The sequence below is a fragment of the Melopsittacus undulatus genome, chromosome 1 (assembly GCF_012275295.1).
Source record: "Melopsittacus undulatus isolate bMelUnd1 chromosome 1, bMelUnd1.mat.Z, whole genome shotgun sequence".
Lineage (NCBI taxonomy): Eukaryota > Metazoa > Chordata > Aves > Psittaciformes > Psittaculidae > Melopsittacus > Melopsittacus undulatus.
In genome coordinates, this window is record NC_047527.1 from 104,167,982 (window position 1) to 104,187,653 (window position 19,672).

The 19,672-nt window shown below is 36.8% G+C and overlaps 1 protein-coding gene across 1 annotated transcript in view; it reads right to left on the reverse strand.

The window, feature by feature from the left end:
- KMT2C (lysine methyltransferase 2C) overlaps positions 1–19,672 on the reverse strand; it is a 192,100-nt gene that overhangs the window by 33,077 nt on the left and 139,351 nt on the right. The window contains exons 24-34 of the mRNA XM_031049774.2: positions 18,976–19,095; positions 16,362–16,492; positions 14,524–14,710; positions 9,200–9,304; positions 7,021–7,158; positions 6,812–6,844; positions 6,616–6,729; positions 4,381–4,516; positions 3,894–4,108; positions 3,703–3,776; positions 429–611 (exon numbers count right to left, since the gene is read on the reverse strand). Coding sequence (XP_030905634.2) covers positions 429–611; positions 3,703–3,776; positions 3,894–4,108; positions 4,381–4,516; positions 6,616–6,729; positions 6,812–6,844; positions 7,021–7,158; positions 9,200–9,304; positions 14,524–14,710; positions 16,362–16,492; positions 18,976–19,095 — 1,436 coding nt within the window. The remainder of the gene's footprint in view (positions 1–428; positions 612–3,702; positions 3,777–3,893; positions 4,109–4,380; positions 4,517–6,615; positions 6,730–6,811; positions 6,845–7,020; positions 7,159–9,199; positions 9,305–14,523; positions 14,711–16,361; positions 16,493–18,975; positions 19,096–19,672) is intronic.

The following is a 19,672-nucleotide window of genomic DNA, read 5'->3' on the forward strand; positions in this document are numbered from 1 at the left end:
AGCATTTTCCAGGTTGCCTAAAGAGCAGCACTGCTTTTCCAACCTTTATATGCTCAAGATGAAAGGTTACTGACAGATGCAGCACTGATGTGGGGCAAATGAGCTCTTAGGAGACAACCAGCCCAATCTGAAGTAGCAGTCTGCAGGACAAGGTTACTTTAATACAGGGTATATAAAAAAACCCTACTCCGTACAGTGAAAACATAACTATTTCCATAATATGTAAGATCAAAGAGTCAAAGTTTTAAAACAAAGTTTTCTAACATTTACAAGCAGCTTCTCTTGTGATAGTATCTATTTTCTTCCTAGGCAGAATGGCTAACGTAATACTCTTGTACAAAGAAAGATTAAAATTGATTTTATTACAACAGATTCCAAAAATGCAATAAAATGCAGAAAAATAACAAAACAGCCTCAATGCAACGCACCTGTCTGAATTTCCATTCCTGCTCATGTTCAGATTCCCTCTGTTTTAATGGATCTTTAAAGAGGTCGGAGTCGATGCGTGAGCTAGGATCAATGCTATCCTGTTGCTGCTGCCTTTTCATGGAGTCATTTGACATCTGTACTTTATTGATGCGCAAAGCAGCTCTATTATCTCTGGCTTTTTGCTGGAAAAAGATAAAAAAGAAAATAGTTGTTAGCTTTATTTTCTTCTCCAAAACTAAATTATGCACTTTAGAAGGAATTCCAAACTGAAAACAGTAAGAGTCTATAGAAATTCTGTGTTTATCATGCATGGAAAGAAATAAGGAATTATTAGCATAGAGGTTTTCTATACGCTAGGAGTATCTGCTTCAGGTACTGTGTTGTGGCAAGAAAGCCTGAATCCCACCAGTTTACCTTTCAAATCACATATTGGTGTGGTCTGCAATCTTAAGACATGAGCACAGCAGATGATGTTTGGATCAATAAAGGCCACTAATGTGGAGAACTTCAATGACAAGAAAAATACAGTCTGCTCTGCTAAATGGCCTCTATAGATCTCAGTATGTGTTAAGTTAGCAGCATAAACACAGGATATGGGCTTATGGATCAGGAAAAATTGGATAGAAGAACAGCAGTTCTTCTTCAATGAGGCATTTTATAGCCATACTGACACTTTAAAGCATCTAATGGAAGTTTCAAAGACTCTGTTTTACTAGCAATCTAGGATGTGATTCTTTTTCTGAATTAAACACTCACATCATCTTTTTCACATTTTTATTTGCAGCTGTCAAGTAGGGGTTGCCTAGCAGAAAAGGCTTTAATCCTTCCCCTCCAACAATGAAACAGAAACATGGATGACAGCATCAGTGTCACAGCAGCAGAAAAATTAATGTCATTTTCTCCTGTGAGGGGATTGTGCATACCAAGGTAAGTAAAAAGCCTATAATTTACTAACACGCTTCTGAATTTCATTTCTAAGGTGGCCTTTACTCATCCCCAGAGTGTAAGCCTTTCAGGAGAGGCACCACAGCAGCTTCTTACGTGCACAGTGGCAGCAGTACCAGTGACAGGTAAGAGTACACTTCAGTGAGGAAGTAACTGCTCTTGCTATGTAAATACTCCTGCGTGCATGTGTATGCACTTGCAGGCACCCTCCTCCTGAACATCAAGGAAATAATTATCGCAGCTGCTTTTTGGATATCCGTAAGAGGACTATGACTGCATATGTTTAGAACAATGAAAAAAAAGAAAAAAAATCAGTAACAGACATAATTGTAAAGTGATAAGTGCCTGGATAAAAATCCACTCATGTATGTGGATTGTGTCTTATAAATACTACATAGAAGGAATCACCACGACTAAATATAGCAGGGACAAGATGGCATAGAGGTCCAAAGGTGTTGAAGTTACAGGCCCAAATAAAAGCAGAATGATGACAATTTCTCAGTGATAAAAAGAAGACAACAGAGAATTATTATTTCAAGTAGAAAGGGATTCAGAAAGATAAAGAACAGCACTTCCCCCATTGAGGCTGGGGTAACAATTTATCCTCTGAAAGTTATCAGAGAGATAAGGGGACTTTTTTGATTGGACACTAGGAGATGATGTTGGTAATATTAAGGTATGAGTCATCAACATGTACAAAAATTGAATTTGCTCACTAATGGGACTATTAGTAGTGGGAGAAGCTAAGGGACTGAAAACATAACCCTGTAAAATCCACAGAAACATACACAGTGAGAATGATCATCCAATTGCTGTTGTGAAGAAACAAAGAAAAGATGAGAATCAGGAATGGAGATGTGACAGGAAATTAAAAGTCTTTCTGACCTTCCCAGCCATTGTTAGCAAACGTACTCAGCCAGAATACAGGTTCTGAGATTTGGATGTGGAGAGGCTTCAACAAGATATTTCAACAAAGCATAAGGGTCACCTTTGAATCGTACAAGTTCTACAGAATGGAGTCAACGACCACATAACTCCAAATAGCTATTACAAATACTTGACTCAAATGTGAAGAAAGTGGACGGTTTTGGAGCGAGAAATGGAATCCTTCACACTCCCCACAACATGGGAAGATATCAAAAGAGTTTCCATCACTGTCCTGATTTGAGCAGTAGCAGTCATTTTTCTCCTTCTTGGTAGCTGGTGCAGTGCTGTGTTTTGACTTTCGGGCTGAGAATGGTTGCTGATAGCAAGTATGTTTTGAATTACTGCTCAAATGTTTGGTTTTGTCCAAGGCCTTTTCTGAGCTCATGCTCTGCCAGGGAGGAGGGAAGGCCGGGAGGAAGGAGAGACAGGACACCTGACCTGGGATAGCCAAAGAGATATTCCATACCATAGCACGTCACACCCAGGATGTAACCGAGAGAGACCCGGAAGGGCTGGAGCTCTGGGGGGATGGAGGAGGTATCGGTTGGTGCTCGGTTGAGCAGGGTGGGGTGAGTTATGGGTCGGTGGCTGGTGAGGTGTTGTATTCTCTTCACTTGTTATTGGCTGTATCATTATTATTTGTAGTAGTAATGGCAGTAGTGATTTGTGTTATGCCTTGGCTATTAAACCGTTCTTATCTCAATCCGTGGGGGCTACATTCTTTGGATTCTCCTTCCTAACTTTCCGGTAGTTGGGGGAGCAAGGGGGGGAGTGAGTGAACGAACTGTGCAGATTTGGTTTTAAACCACGACAATCACAAAGAAGTAGAAGAGAGTGAGTAGTGAAGGGGAAGGGTAAGGCAATAACGTAAGTGTAGAAATAAAATGAGGGAAGTAGGTATGTGAGCACTGATGCTTCTGGACTGGTTAGTTCAACAGGTGAAAGACTTCAGCAACTCTAATGGGGAAAAAAAAGACTAGTGAGAGGGGCTGATAAAGAGAGAAAAGCCAAATAATGATTTGTTATTATCCTTCTGAAGAAACTGGTAAGATCCTGTGCAGAAAATGAAAAAGCAAGTAAGATTTCAGGCATGGATGAAATGTAGGAAAGAGGCAATGGGAACCACAAATGTTATTGCCTCAGCTCATGTCTTTAGATTGCACAATGCTAACATAGTTTATTCCAGGACTAAAAAGCAAAGAACACAGGTAGAAGTATTAAGTTAGAAGTTAAATTACAAAGGCATTCTTGGAGTAAGTGAACTTTCACTAGCCCTAAAACTTCACTTATTAAAAAAAAAAAAACAAACAACAAACAAACAAAAAAACCCCCAACTGAAAACCTTATAAATGAACTATACATTTGCTGGATGTAGGTGAACACAGGTGTAATTGTTCTTACCACATACGGAGCCCTCTCCTGTGAGCTTGCTTTCCTCCACAGTTTAGCAATCTGCTTCACTCTTGTAGTCCAGTCTGCAACCAAAAAATATGTTAATCCACAAGGCTTTGAAAAGTCTATTTTACAGTCTTTCAAATGAAGATGCATATACTGCTACAAAATATTTAACTTTATTCAGTAAAATCACTCACCTGGGAATTCTTCCTTCAGGTTAGGGAAGTTGATATTTGTATAGAGAACAGGTGCTACTGTTGCCATTTCACCCAAAGCTTCTTCTTTTTCCCACTTCAGGGTGCTTCTTTGAGCATTGGACATTGTATCGCCTTCACCTTCCAAAGGTGGAGCAGATGGTGCCCATGAGCTGTTTGGATCACTTACCATTGGATTGAATGCTGGATTCTTATCCCTGACAAATCAAAAAAGGGTTTTGTTTTTATATATAGGTTGCTCTCAAAATTAAGCCAACCATGAGACCAACCAATTAAGCAAAGTACTTATTCTGTTTGTTATTTCAGTAGTGAACAGGCTGCAAGAATAGAAGTTTACGTAGTGGCTGTCCAGACATAAAAATACAAATACTAATAATATCATGGTATTAATAACATCACCACACCACCCCACAAGTGACAAAAGCTAAACAAGAGATGTTTGGTTTTTTTTTTTCCCATCTTGACCTACCTGGTATCAGTATATGGTTGCGTAATGGGAGAGAAAGTGCTCAGTCCACCTCCAGCAGCCAAAGCTGCATGAGGGAGATGAGGGTTAGGGCCAATCAGACCATTCATAAGAGGCACTCTTGGAAACGTATTCTCTCCTGGAAAGAAGAAGTTTAAATTACTGTTTTAAAGGGTGACTGTTTTTAAGGCAGAGGTGGAATTTTTCAGTCTCATGTAATAAAAAAAAAAGCTTAAAAATTGTACTGACCTTATACTTTGGAAAAGATTTTAAGTATCAGTTTACACTACTTCCCTGTAAGTTTAAGGGATGCTTTTCTACTGTATCACATCCCTTCCTTTCTTGTCTGGAAAATCTGTGATTTTTTTAATGGATTGCCAAGGCTTTTGCAGTAGCCCGTGCTATGAAACTGCACTTAATATTAAAGTATATTCTTAAAGGCTAATGTCTGTCATATTTGTTATATGCAGATCCAAGCAGCAAGCATGAAGAAAGTTGGTTTCAGTCCTTGCAGAATTGTCATTAGGCACCTGAATTAAACATCAGCCTTTCTGAGACTTCTGAGCAGTGTACCAAAGTAATCCTCCTTAGCTACAAACTCCCTAATTTATAACCAATGAAACAGATAAATCTAGTCAAATAAGTATCAGCATTTTCTAATTAGATGTCCAGCCTAGCAGTACAAAAGCAGAAAACTTTATCTGATTACAATGTTACAAATGCGGCACAGGCAGATTCATTCCAGCAGATGATATTTGCAGATGTTCTGACACATAATTAACATTGGCCTTTGAATACCTGTCTCCTAAGTGTCATCATAACTTTTGTCCCAGTATTTTCTTACAAGCTTAGAAGTAGCTCAGGAGGTAGATGCATGCATCTGTAGGATGAGACTGCATCATTATTATCATCCCATGCTTTAGGAGACTGCCTTCTGATCTACAGGTTACATACACTAGGCAGCAAGTATAATTTGGATGAAAGCAACTAAAAATTTAAGAGAATGTCCTTTATTATAGCTACTAAATAGACAGCATACATTAACTGTGAAGACCTGGCAAACAACATGGAGAGTCAGGCCTGGGGTTTGCACTGTAGGATCACATGTCTTTATGAGAAGAGAGCATTAAGTTTATCTGAAATTGCTGAAACTTGATGCAAGTTTCCCCATTATTGAAGCATTTATCTCACAAAAACATGTGGATCATTACACCGTAACTGAAACAAATTATGAATCTAAAACTTTGTAATTGTGGCAGTACCCACAGGGAGAAGTTAAACAATCCTACAGAGCTCAAATGCTGAACTTATCTTCGAATACTCAAGTAACTGGGAAATAGGCAATGATAGCTATATTATCTTTTGTTTTAAATCACCTCATTATTTGCTTTAAACTCTCTCCTTTCTAAGACTTTTGAAGTCTTTCTTTTTTATGGAAATTCATCCAACCTAGGAAATCAATCTTTCTTCCTCTTATGGTTAATTCACTGGTGAAATCAATCTGCATACTACTTTTCTGTAGTACCAGTATAACAGAATTGGCATATGAGCTAAGGGAAAATCCTCTAGAGATGATGTCTGATGAGAAAAGAGTGCATTTATTTCTGCTTATACATACTGCTAAATAAAATAAATTAATTTTCACTGGTAACAACAATAAATAAAATCAACCTGCCCCTTGCTTTCAATATAAGAACAAGAATATCCTGTATTAACTCAGGATAATTTTAGTAGTAACACAGAAAATAAATTATAATCTCTCTGATACATTCCAAAATTACTCAGCCTTCTGAGCATTATTTGAGTAGGACTGGCTAATACATCAAACTGAATTCTTAAAGGAAATTAAGACTCAGTAACTCATCATTATACATACTCTTGCCTTGCCCTTGAGGAGGTACTCACAAGTAATTAAAGAGTGAAGTTAGAAGAGAGGATAGATGCCTTATCACAGCCAAATTTCAAAACTATAAAAGTGTCAGCTAAAATAAAAGCTCTAATACGTCAGGAAAATCTAAAATAAATGTCCTTTTCTATTAGCAATATTTATGTGCATTTTAATCAAATACCCCCTTCAGAACAGTTTTAGAATCATATTTCATAAATTAACAATGGCATTCCACCAGTTTAAAATCGCAGAAAGTAAAGCACATCCTACTTTCACATCAATATTTAAAAGATACACAACTATCCTGACCAGGCTATTTTTTAAAATGTAACAAAGGAACATACCTTGACTCTGCAAAGGCATAAGCTGTGGTGGAGGCTGAGGCTGTGGCAAAGGAGCTGGCTGTGTGGTTGCTGGACTTAATACAGCTGTGAACAAATCTTCAACATCCTTTCCTCCTAGCTCTGCAAAAACATTGTGCATGAGCTGGATGGCACTGTTTACAAACTGTATTCTACGAAAGTCAACTAAGATTAGAACACCTACCTGGGATTTTGTACAGTTTGCCAAGAATAGCACCTGGACAAAATAAACACAACACAGAATGAGAAATCATCAAAAGGTGCAATAAAATTAATTCTGCAGCCAAGTCTAAATAGGTACATTACAATATACAGGTAAGTAATTTGAGAAAAAAAGGGAGGATTTTTACTAACATTTTCTAGAAGACCAAGACCAAGGACAAAAATAATTACCATCTGTGACCATTTTGTCTAGTTCTGGACTGAGGATTCCATCCAGCTGTTCTGCACTCAGTGGCCGTGAACTCTGGTTGACATTTGGCTGAGGCAGAGAAGAAGGATCATCAGAGATGGGACAGATATCCAATCCAGCTGGAGGAGGAAGGAATGCTCAGTTAGACATAAATAGTAAAATTTATTAGCATAGAATAAAGAGCATAAAACGTTTCTTTCTTCTTAAGAGCTGAGCTATCAACTAAACCAAGACTTTTTAAGATTTGAAAGGTAAGATGAAACACAACATTCATTAGAAAAATCAAACAAAATCATCTTCTAGATTTACCTCCATCTTATGCTACTGTTTAAGGAATATTAATTGAATAGAATACAACTGGAAGAACAGGAAATAAGACTACTGAGTTTAGGTACAGCATGTTTTGATTGCATAGTTTTAAGTACATAGTTCCAATATGGCTATTTTCCACAATTTAAAACAATCACACCAGTGGTGAATATGGTTCATCCTCATGCAGGTAAGGTTCATTCAATTTTTCTTATAACATTACATTAATTACCTTAATATTACATTTCACATTATAAAATTACATAAATTATACTAATATTACATATGAGGACAGGCTGAGAGCTGGGCTTGTTCAGCCTGGAGAAGAGAAGGCTCCAGTGAGACCTCAGAGCAGCTTCCAGTACCTAAAGTATTTCTAGTGCCTAGAAGAAATTTGTAAAGCACTTTTCCCAACGGCAGGCAGGGAAATGACATAGAGGAATGGCTTTAAACCGGAAGAGGGTAGATTTAGATTACATACAAGGAAGACGTTTTTCACTATGAGGGTGCTAAGGTACTAGGATAGGTTGCTCAGAGAGGCTGTGGCTGCCCCATCCCCGGCAGTGTTGAAGGCCAGCCTGGATGGGGCTTGGAGCAACCTGGTCTAGTGGAAGGTGTCCCTGCCCATAGCAGGGGGTTGGAACTGGATAAGCTTTAAGGTTCCTTCCAAACCAAACAATTCTATGATGATTCTGTGATTAAATATCTACTGCAGTGCTGCTGAAGTGTAGTCAATATAAAACAAGTTATAGCAGTCCCTGTTTAAAAAACAGCTACTGAATATTCTATGTCACATCAGACAAAGTGATTTGTTGGTACTATAACTTACTACACAGACTTCCCAACATCCTTTATAAGCCAATAAATCAATCAAACAAGAAAGGCCTTTGGAAAAAAAAACAACAACGAACTACACACATCAGTATATAAAATATATTTCTGTGTTAGATACCAAATAAAAACAAATTTAAGATAATGAAACATGCTGTTCCACTTATTGTCAACCTGTGTTTTACATAAAGTGATGAATCATCATCCAGTGGAAATAAAAAGGTTGATGCTTACTGCTTTAATCATGCTTTAATATATTCACATTGTTAAAATGCTTTTTACTTATGAAAGATACCAGTATGATAAAAACTACACACTACTACTAGGAGCAATAGTACAGTGGCAGCAAGAAAATGCATGGTTTTGTATCATGAAACACAAAAAACTCAGGAAAAGTTTTTAAAAGCTGATAACAAAACCTTATACGGTATTCTTCAATGCAAAGTGCAGTTTATAGGTTGTGTTAGACTCACACATGACAAAAAGAGTGGAAAAGGAAAGCATGAATTAGTGACACAGTAAAGGAATACTAGTTTCTACACATGCAGTTCTTTCAGCTAAAACCACTAAGAAAGATAACTACTTCTAACCATGGATCATCCATTGTTTAGTTTCTTACCAAATGGGGAGGGTGAGTTCTCAACCTGGAAAGTGCATAAATCAAGACCTACAGGACCCAAACCAGATAAAATGGATGATTATAACATGAAAACAAAAAAAAAGTAAAGAAAAAGCTGCATGCTGAAAAAAGCTACGCAGGTATGATAGACAACGGCAGCTACATTTTATTCTCTCTCAAGAAGCAAAGCAAAGAGCCAAGTAAAATAAAATGTTGAAAGATTGGGGATTTTTTTTTACTGGTATAAGGCAACAAAATCATCTCAAACCAAGGTATTCTTACGATATGAAAACTGTATCTGAAATTACCTACAACGTAACCTATAGATACAACAAATACATCTATAACAAAGAAGGAAAAAAAGCACACAAATACCAGAGAGACCTTACAAACATACATACCTGAATGATCTCCAGACTTTACCAAATCATCAGAAAGTATTCCAAGAATATCATCATCAGTATTTAAGACCTCAGAAAGATCAGCTAAAGGATCGTCGGTGCTACCTGTGTAAGAAGCAATAAATAAAATCAAGTCGTGGCATTTATACATGACTCCGATAATGTACTATAACTTGAGCTATGAACTCAAACACAGATTTACCAGGCTATAAGGGTCTTCTATAGTGTGTATAACTTGTGTAATTTGCACTGCAAGCCACTCTGCAGTAAGAGACTATGTTGACTACCACCCCCTCCCAGGCAATGCTGTAGCCATTTTCACATGTTTATGCTGTTGAGTATTTTCTTTAATACAGTGAAAGTGATTAATGTAATTAGTCATGTGGAAGAAAACCTGGATGAATTTAGGGAAAAAAAACCAACCCTAAGACCTAGTGAGAACTTGCAACCTCTAAGACAAAAAAGGCCTGTGAATGTAAAAGCCAACAAATAGGTTGTATTTAAAAAAGAAAAAAGAAAGTGATCAGTTACTTCTCTTACCACCACTATTTTTCTTAAGACTTCACAGTAACCAGTTACTACACCCTAATAGGGAAGAAAAATCTAAGAGTAAGAAGCAGCATTAAATGGAAATTGGAGATTCTATTTTTAAGATCAGAAGAAATCCTGAAGAAGTGAGAACAGCCAGAGGTAGAAATGTCATGTCTGGCTGCTGTCTAGGAAAAACTGGTCTGGTCCTAGCAATAAATTATCTAATATTAAATAATAAATTTTGGATATGATTATCTTCTTGACATCCAATTAATTAGAAAGAAATGGCCATGTGGCCCATGTGGTTTTATTAACTAGGTTTTTAGGACTATTACAGATGTGCAACACTTGAAGAAAATTGTTTGGCAAATAAATAAAAGTTAAGAAAAATATTTTTCAGAAAAAAATGCAGACTATGGTGACCACATGAGCAATCATTGCCAGATGAATGAGACGTGCTGAGATTGCAAATATGCATATATTTAAACAGAGAAAAGGGATTAATACGAATCATATTCCACATGTACAATGTGGAAAACAAACATGGGCAGGTTGAAGAGGGATCAGAAAGTCAAAGAACAAACAAATTTCACACATTTATATGTATCTTTCCCACTGTTACAACCCAAGTACTCCAGAAAAGTATTTCTAGCTTAATTCAGAGGCCTGGTGCCAAGGACTTACTTGTATCATGAGGCTACATTTCAAACTCCTAAATTCTACAACGAACTCAAAGTCCTGCTTTTTTAGAATCAATCCTTTTCTACCATTACTGAAAGTCAACACGCAAATATTTTTTCTTCATCTTACTATTTTGCTTCTTTATTTTTCTCCTTCATAATGCAGACAAGATGGTTTCATGCTAATCAAATTGTTTTTTATGTTTGTCACTAGATGTATTAAAAAGTGCCCCAAAACCACATCTATTTGTGGGTGTAACCATTTTATGCACCTGATAAAAAGTCCTATGAAATGTAAGGTTTTAAACAGAACCTAGTTGTTCCTGTGGCAATTTGGTCTAATTATGCAAGTAACTAATGCCAGGCTCTGTAAGGTGATTTCAATGACTTCAGCTAGCTGACAGGAAAAGGCTTGACTCTAGCCATTCCGTAAATTTCCTGAATTCCTATTTGAAGGCAGGTAAGTATGATTTATAAAAAAAAACCTTTGTGAAGGAAACACCAAGACTGTATTAGCAGCCTTTAATTCTTCTGTAGTATTTTATATTACAGTGTTTTTCTCCACAGCCCTTAGTAATATGCTTCGGAACAGTCCCTAAAAATTCAACTTCAAATTTGAATATAAATATATTGCTTAAGTAGCTAGAAAGAACTCAGGTGGAAAGATACAACTGAAGGCTTTACCACCCGTAGCTACAAACTGGCCATGAATAAGTTCAGGCTTCAAATTAGAGGGCTCCTAACTATTAAGGCAATCAGATGCTGTAATGGACTTCCAATGAGATTAATAGGTTGGAAAAAAGCTTCCCGCTTTCAAAATGGAGCTTGTTAAGTCTATAAAAAGGCTGAGTGTTGATGACAGCAGAGGGCTAGACTCTGATCCGTAAGTCTCACATAAGACATCTATTCTAAAATATTTTTTTCACATTTTCCTTCTATTTTTTTCCATGGTTTAATTCCATGAGCTAAATATTATCTTGGAAACAACTAATTCACTTTAGGCAGCTGCTTCAGATCAGAATCAATAGCTGGTTGACATCTGCTGCCAAACAAATAGCTCAATACTGCTCATTAATTTGACTCTCAGAATGGAGATGCAAACTAAGACAAAGCAAAAAGGAAAATAATGTGCTTATAATGCTGGATCTTTAAGACAGCACAGTTCTGCTGTTATCTTGTGATCTGGATCCCTCCAATACATTTACTTTTATTTATTTATGAAGTTCTAAAAGAATAAAAATGCCTCTTCCAAGGCTGCAGCCACCCAAAGATATTTAATCATGCAATAACAGATCCAGTTATAAATTATCTCAGCAGCATTTGAATCAGTTGCAGAGACTCAGACAACTCCTCTCCCTTCGTCAATGAAGAATCTCTTCAGCATTCCTTGGAGACCCTACCTGAACAGATTGCTTTTTCAGCTTCCCTTGAAAAAATACACTTAATATAAGCTATTTCAAATAAAAGGAAAGACAATATTGCCACATCCCTGACAGAGCCCACCTCACCAAGTGGCCTGTTTTTCATCAGAGACAACCATGTCAAGAAACACAAGAGAGATGCAGACAGTCCTCAAATTAGTCAAGATGCAACAGATCCCAGACACCACCTTCAAGTAACATATCAAGAACCAGGGAAACCCTGGAGATTTGGTGCTCTGTGAGCAAGCCTTCACACTTTGCTCTAGTACCCTCCTGGAAATGATTTTGAGGGTTGGTCCCATGCAGAATACACTATGAAGTGTGTCACTCGTAAAACTACAGGAAAGGTGAGTCTTACAACTGAAAACAGGAACTGCAACATCCTTGCCAGACAGAAATCAGGACTGGAAGCCTAAAGCTCACTTCAGTAACAGTTACTAGAAATTAATAATAAATAAAGGACTCCAAAAACCCCCTTCTGGCTATCCCTGTCACCACTGCAATCTTGTCTAGCAAAAGTTTCAGGTACCCTTAACCAAGCTCTAAGAGTCTCTGAACATGTCACTGAAACACACTGCCAGTTCATGAGCAGATTGAACACACCACTGTTCAACTCCCTAGCAGTCCTATGCACATTCTGAAAAGCAAAAGGATAAAATTTTTAGTTGCTTCAGAGCTCTCTGGAAGATGAACAAGTATATCTAACCCTTAAACCTGGAATTAAACAAGAGATGTTTCCAAGAGACCATTTTCCTTGTGGAAAAGACCTATCCTATTAAGCAAGGACTGTCACAGAGTCAACACTCGTTGTGAAAGATGGCACTGTAGGAGAACAGCAAGGTCAGTAACAACACAGCCCTACAGCCCCCCAGTGCAGAGAATAAAGCAATTTAGACTATTCCTGCTCCAAAGCCAGGTCTGTACCAAAATGATGACAATATCACAGGTGCTTTGGGACGTTGTTCCCATCTCCAGCTCCTCTGCAATACTATCCAGAAGGGGAGATGTGACTGTTGCTAGCTCAGCATTTACCAGGGTCTCCACCACTCATTAATGAATCTGTTTCTCACACATGTGTGGATGCTATGGTGGAAATGACTGTCTCTCACAAACTCACAGCGAAAGAGTTAAGAAAAACTGCACTGGAAATGATCAATACTGGCAGATGACTTCACCCACTGGTGCTCCAACTACAACAAACAGCTCCGTCTGGACGCAATTTTGGCTGGAAAACTGAGCAGTTGAGAGACAATTGTTGAGAACATTCCTACAACCAGAAATCACTGTCCTTTGAGTTTCTCATATATAAAATGGGAAAGACAGTAGGTTATTCACTAAAACTCTTGCTTGTGATTTATTTATCGTAAACTTATGATTTATTTCTGAATAAAAAAGAAGAGGAAATGACAGTTTTGCAACTTTCTTTATTTATAAAGAATAGGTTTCTAGAAAAAAAATCCTTTCAAATTTTGGAAATACAGAACATTAGATTAACTTCAAGTTTATAAATTTCTGAAACCTTATACTACCATAATACAGGAACATTAATGACTTTAATCTTGCAGTTGAATAGGCCATTAAAGATTTCTGAATCTGTATTTCTCTGGCTTCAAAAGAATGTTGGGGTAGGTCTGCGAGAGTGTATCTTCTTGTAGTATTGGAACCAATGAAATAAAGACCTTGAAACACTCCTTTTGCAGCAGTTTTCCCTTTAGGGAAAGTTAACTTTTGCACTCCCTATTATTCAATATTTCAACTGTGTAACAATCAATGTTCAATTATAATGTAGCCTTTTGCTTTTAATTTAGCACATTTTCACTGAGAAACAATCACAAATAATTGACCTTTCTTCAAATTACTCCAGACATGGGAAACTTTATCAATATGTGTAAACATTTTTAGATGGAAAACCTTGTGAGGATGAGCTGAAACACAATCTGCAAATTAACTAATATACACAAGAAATAGTGTTTAAAAGACACAGAATGGTAAAATACCTCTAGCTAACAGCATACCCTACAAGACATGGAGAAAAGAATAATCTGGAGGGGACAGCAAGGTTTTTGCTTTTAATTGCTCCTTTGTGTGAAGCTGCCCTTTCAGCAGCACTTCACAACCCTCTAGCTATTTGCAAAACTCTCAGCAGTAACTCCAGTGAGGTTTTGCAACAGCAGAAGATTGCCCAGTGGCTATAAACTTCACCTAGAAGGGGTAAAGTCTAGAAAGAAAATGGTGAACCAAAAATTCTGAGGAGATTGGCAACCTAAAATAATCTCAAACACTAAGGAAAATACAGGTTGGATGATAGTCATTCAGCTAATACTCAATAGACTACTAAAAATATCTTTTAATTAGAGTACTTTTGTCATCTTCTATAATGGATCTCTATGCTTATTCTTACACAGAATTAATTTTCATGAATTTTATAGACATGGACATTACAGTCAAGGAGTTTCAAATGTGCATTAAGTGGCAATTGTGCTATCCACTGCTCTTTTTGAAACAGCTGGAGCCCTCAAGCTGAACATCACTAATTATCAACATAACTTAACCTCACAAGGACAGCTAATACACAGAACATTGAAATATTATCAAAGTGTTTATCTGATGTAAAGTGGGAAAGAGTGGAAAAGCCCCAGTGGCAACAAGAAAATGAGACTACTGAATTATCACTAACTTTAGCTTTTTATACCTTGAGGTCCCAGTTTTGCCTGAGCTGGAGTGGAGGTTGAGCTAAGAAGGGGATCAGATGAAGGATCCAGGAAATTGGTGGCCAGGTTTGTTTTACATGAGAGTTGAAGCGCTTCTTCAGGTAAATGATCTAGGCTCATCTTGTTTTGTCTACTGGTATCTAGTAGGTCTTTCCCAAAGAAAGCTTCCTGCAAAGAAGACAAAATCACTCAACATAGGAAGAACACTGTTATCTATTGGGTAAAAGACAAAGTTGAAATTAAAAGCCAGTGATTACTAGAAATATAAAACCACAGTCTCTGTCTCACATACCTGCCAATATGGCAGTGTCTCTTCCAGGCTATGAGGCACAGATATTGTGGATACAACTTACCTGAGGTAGCTACACTATTAATATTTTATTATTAAATTCACACCTCAGATCATATAGGAAAACTACAGTTACCTTGCATACACATCGAACAGACAGTGTAACAATGCAGTACTTTTATACATCCCAAGTTTTTCAAGATATTCAGTATTCCTCCTTGCACAGAAAGAACAGCTGAAGAAGGGGAACACTTGCTAGGCAACTTGATCAAGGCCTCACAAGAAGTTTATGAAAAACATGTGAGTGCATTATGGTTCAGACTCTAGAATGACCATACACTGTAGTTCAGTTAGCACAAAATCATCCTAACATCAAACTGCAGTAACAATCCACCTGAAGATGTTTAAGTTACATTACTATCTATTAAAATATTATGTAACAGCTATCACTCTCACTCACATCAGCCTGACTACTTAGTATGGTGACAACAATCTATCAAATTTTAAAGCTAATTTTTTATTCCTTATATAAGAACTTCTTCTGTTTTTATGTAGTCTTTAAATTTTTGATTTAGGATATAGCTGCTAAAATAAAGCTGAAGATTGCTTTTTTGGTCTGTTTTTTTTTCCAGTACCAGTTATTCCAACCTGAGCAAAAGAATAATCTAATAAATATTCTGTATTTTACAGCAGTAAAACATGCATTAAGAAAAACATCCCTTATCCATATTACTCCAAAGGAAATGTTAAGAATTTTCTAACTCACTTCCCCACTTATGAAATACAAATTATTTTTAGACAGAGATTGTCCTGCCTCTCTGTCAATTCTTTGCTTTCAATCCCAATGTAGTCTTTGTCATGATATTTGGTGAACATCTCCAAGATAATGAAGTTTTGATTAAAAAAGTGGCTGAGGAGAAGAGCAAGACAAGTAATATTCTCTGTGTGAGACATATATAAGCCAGTCAGTCTATAAACTGGTTGAAAGTTGCTCAGTCATCATTAATATCCTGGTTATTATCTCTAACTGCTACCTGTTACTTGCTAGGGACACCACTGAAATGAAGTGGGGGAAAGAGCAGAGATTGCTGTGGCAGGGAGATACAGGGCACATAAACCCACAGGTAGGAAGACAAGTTTCCCTTATCAAATTATGTTCTATAATCCTCAGAAAAGAAAAATCAGTATCTTGAGAAAATAACATGATCAGGTTAGGACATCCTACAGAGCTGAACAGTGAAACGTCACATGTCAGTTCAGAAAGAAAAGACAGGCTTCTCTCCTCCCTCCCCCCCCCCCCCCCCCAGTAAAGATCTATACACTGAAAAATAACAACAGAAGACTGGAGATCTAATATAATATACAGCTTTCTGTACAAATTTATAAAAGTTCTTTACAGAAAACACATTTAATTTGAATGATAAATTGGGAAGAGAAAGCAAATATTAATGGTTTAAATGAAGTATGAATCCACATGTAAAGATCAGGTTTCTAAATGGATTTAAACAAGGAGTATACCAATAGCTTTACCTGCAAGTAGACAGGAAAGGTTTCTTCAAGCTTATTTTTCTTTTTTCTGTAACGCTTTTTTATTTTCTCAGTACTTTCTGAAGCTGGGGTAGACTCCTCCACTGGAGTGTCAGGCAGCTGTTCTGTCCAACCTAAACGGTAACATTCAGGCACAAATAAATAAAATACTTGTCATCTTGCTCTACAGGTACAGTGGCAGTATACCTAATATATCTGGGTGAAAGGGTGTACTGAATCTCACTCTAGATATATTGTACAGGTGGCTTTTATCCAGCCAGCTGTGAACTGCCACCTGATCATCTGGGCTCTGGCAATAAGGAATACCATATGTGACACTGCTCACATCACTGTTACCTTGTGGTACACCTCAGTGGCTGAAGACAGACCTTTAACTTTTATATCTCCAAGCTACCTAAGAATATGGTAATCTGAGAAATATTATAGGTGCCATTCAACCAGATATTTGAAAGATGATTCTACTGAAACAGTATATCCAAAATTACCAATGCTGAGCTACACATTAATCACCTTTCATTTTATACACTAATTTTTCTCAACTTAAAAGTAGTAAGTTTTTTAATCTGAGAAAAACACTGTCATATAAATAATGAACAGACTAAAAAAAGAAATCTATAAAGAAGCCCTTAAAGAAAAATCATACATTTATTCAGCTATCATATTCCAAAGTAGCACTGCTTTTTCTAATAAACAGAAGAGCACAGAGTGCTCATCAATCATTCAGTATTTTGTTTCAACAGACCAGGGAAAAACACTGCAGGTAAAAGCAGAATTTTGTAAGTCCTGCTAGTTCTGCCTTGCCAAAGCTAATTACATCAAGTTAAAGACCCTGGGCAGTTATAAAAGAAACTGTATTATTGTGGAAGTAAAATCAGCTATGCTTTATACTACAGTAACCTCTTGTACTGTGTCTGGAGGACTGCAAGTAGAATGAAGCTCGCCAACACCATGGCTTCTGCATTGTTTGAGAATGAGCATTTGCAGAGAAAAGAGGTAAAACACAACAAAAGCAGCTAAACACTTGGTAAGGCTGATGAGTACTGGCAGCTGAGAAGGAGGCTCTCAGCAAGCTACCATGATTTAAAACATACAAACATCATCTGGGGTTGCTTTCTTCTTAACAAAGCAACTATGCTTGAGTAGACAAAAAGAAGCTCCAACATTTAACTGGAGAATACTTGATTAAGAATACTGCTTTTTAACAATATGCATTGTACTGTTAGGCAGAATGGGGAAATAATTTTTTAGTCAATTAATTAATTTTTTTTTTTTTACTTAAAGGAGCAGATCCCTACAGACAAAGAAAACTTCAAAATTTTCAGCACTACTTGAAACAACATAGTATATTACACTGAAATAACATCTACAAAGTGCAAAAGCATACCTCTGACACTGATATTAAAGAGAAAGCAAGCACTGTATTTCAATAGGGGACCTAGCTAGAATACTGAATTGTACTAATAAACATTTGTTGGCTTCATACAGTAGTTCTACAAATGCAGCTAAGGACAAAATTTAACTATTAGTTTTTAATGTCCCTGGATGTTGTGGTAATGATCCAGCCTCCACCACATTGTACAAATATAGAGCAAGAGGCTGATCTGCCTCTAAATAGACAGCAGAGAGTGACAAGAGAAATCAAAGTCTTCTGAGATGACATCAGCCAACCTTTATAGGAAACAGGCTCTGACCTGAACATATTCTACATCTCATCTTAATGATACCTCAATATTTTCTAGATTAGATAGTGTGAACAAATCTAAACATATGAAGTAATTTACTCTGATCACATACAGAAAGTAAGAGAACAAGGTCCAATAGACAAAATCTAACTTCTTGTTAGGTGCCCAATCTACTAAGTATTGAAGTATCAGTCATGAAAATGGCTTTGATATGAGAAAAGAGACTAGAATAGGATTCTTCAGCCCTGGAAAAGACAGTGACTGATGGGGCAATATGATACATGCCTATAAAATCTTTCTGTATTATAAATTAATATGGACTGATTTTCATAAAAATAATCTTCCATAACATAAAATGCAAAGGCACCTTATGGAACTCTTAGATACCCGGTCTAAAATAAGAAGGGATTATTTCTTCATGCAACAATAATAATATATTGTTGAATTCACCAATATAGAATTTTCCAGAGTTTAAACAGACACATAACACTGAACACTATGAATATTAAAACTGATTGTCCAAAAAACCTCTGGATCAGGACTTCTGGTGGAAGGTGTATCAGAAAGAGGAATGCTCTAAACCTACCTCATTTTTTTACACTTTTTTACTGTCTTTTACCAGTCAAAGCTAGGCTAAACAGTGCTTTGACACAATATAGCAGTCCTTGTAATTCTTACTATGTATCTCTCACAATAGCCTGCAATTCTTTGTTTCAGTTTCTTTGTAAATCATGGGCTTTACTGAAATTACATGTAGGAATTACTATTTTCAGTTGAATTAATAAAGCCATCATGACAAACACAAAAAACGTTTTCTGTTGTACATCTCTGGAAAGAACTGCATGTTGATGAGTTGCATTATTTTTACTGCCTAAAGCATGAACAGATGTTTAAAACCAAGTTTCTGCACTTACTTTCCTCTCTACCAGGCAACTGCTCAGAAACAGATCCAGAAGAATCTTTCCTGGACAGTGATCTTTTAGTCTTCCCCTGCCCAGTACGACTTCTCTGACGCACCATAAATCCCCCAATACCTAACAAGGAAGCAAAAATTCAGGTTATTGATTAAAACTGTGTTTCACAGTAAGAATGACAGCAAGATCATTCTGCAGGTAAAGGCAACTACTGCATCTGTAAAGGTCTAAGAATGAATCTGAGATATTTAAGGATTTTTCATTGAGTTTTATGAAACATTTACGAATTTGAATGTCTCCGTGGATATGTATGTAATTATCAAAAAGGATCAGAGTTTTAGGACTTTATAACATCTACAAGAAGTTCAAATCACCAAACTTGTCAACTTTCAAATGTTACTTTTTTCCATCCCTTGGCACGCTAATGAATTGCTCAAATTAGAAGTCAATCTACTAAATGAAACCTACTAAAGAATCTCAAAGGACCATTAAAAACTCAACAAATTGCTGTAGAGAGCCCACAACTCCACGCAATACTAAAGAAGGACACAACACAAAATAAAAAGATAATTAATGAACATCATACTGCCTGAAACTCCAGAATCCTTCATTAGAGACTGACTGCAGTACTCCTGATCTTTTACAGTAAAAGAGTGGTAAATGCTCCATCCCTGGCAGTGTTCAAGGCCAGGCTGGA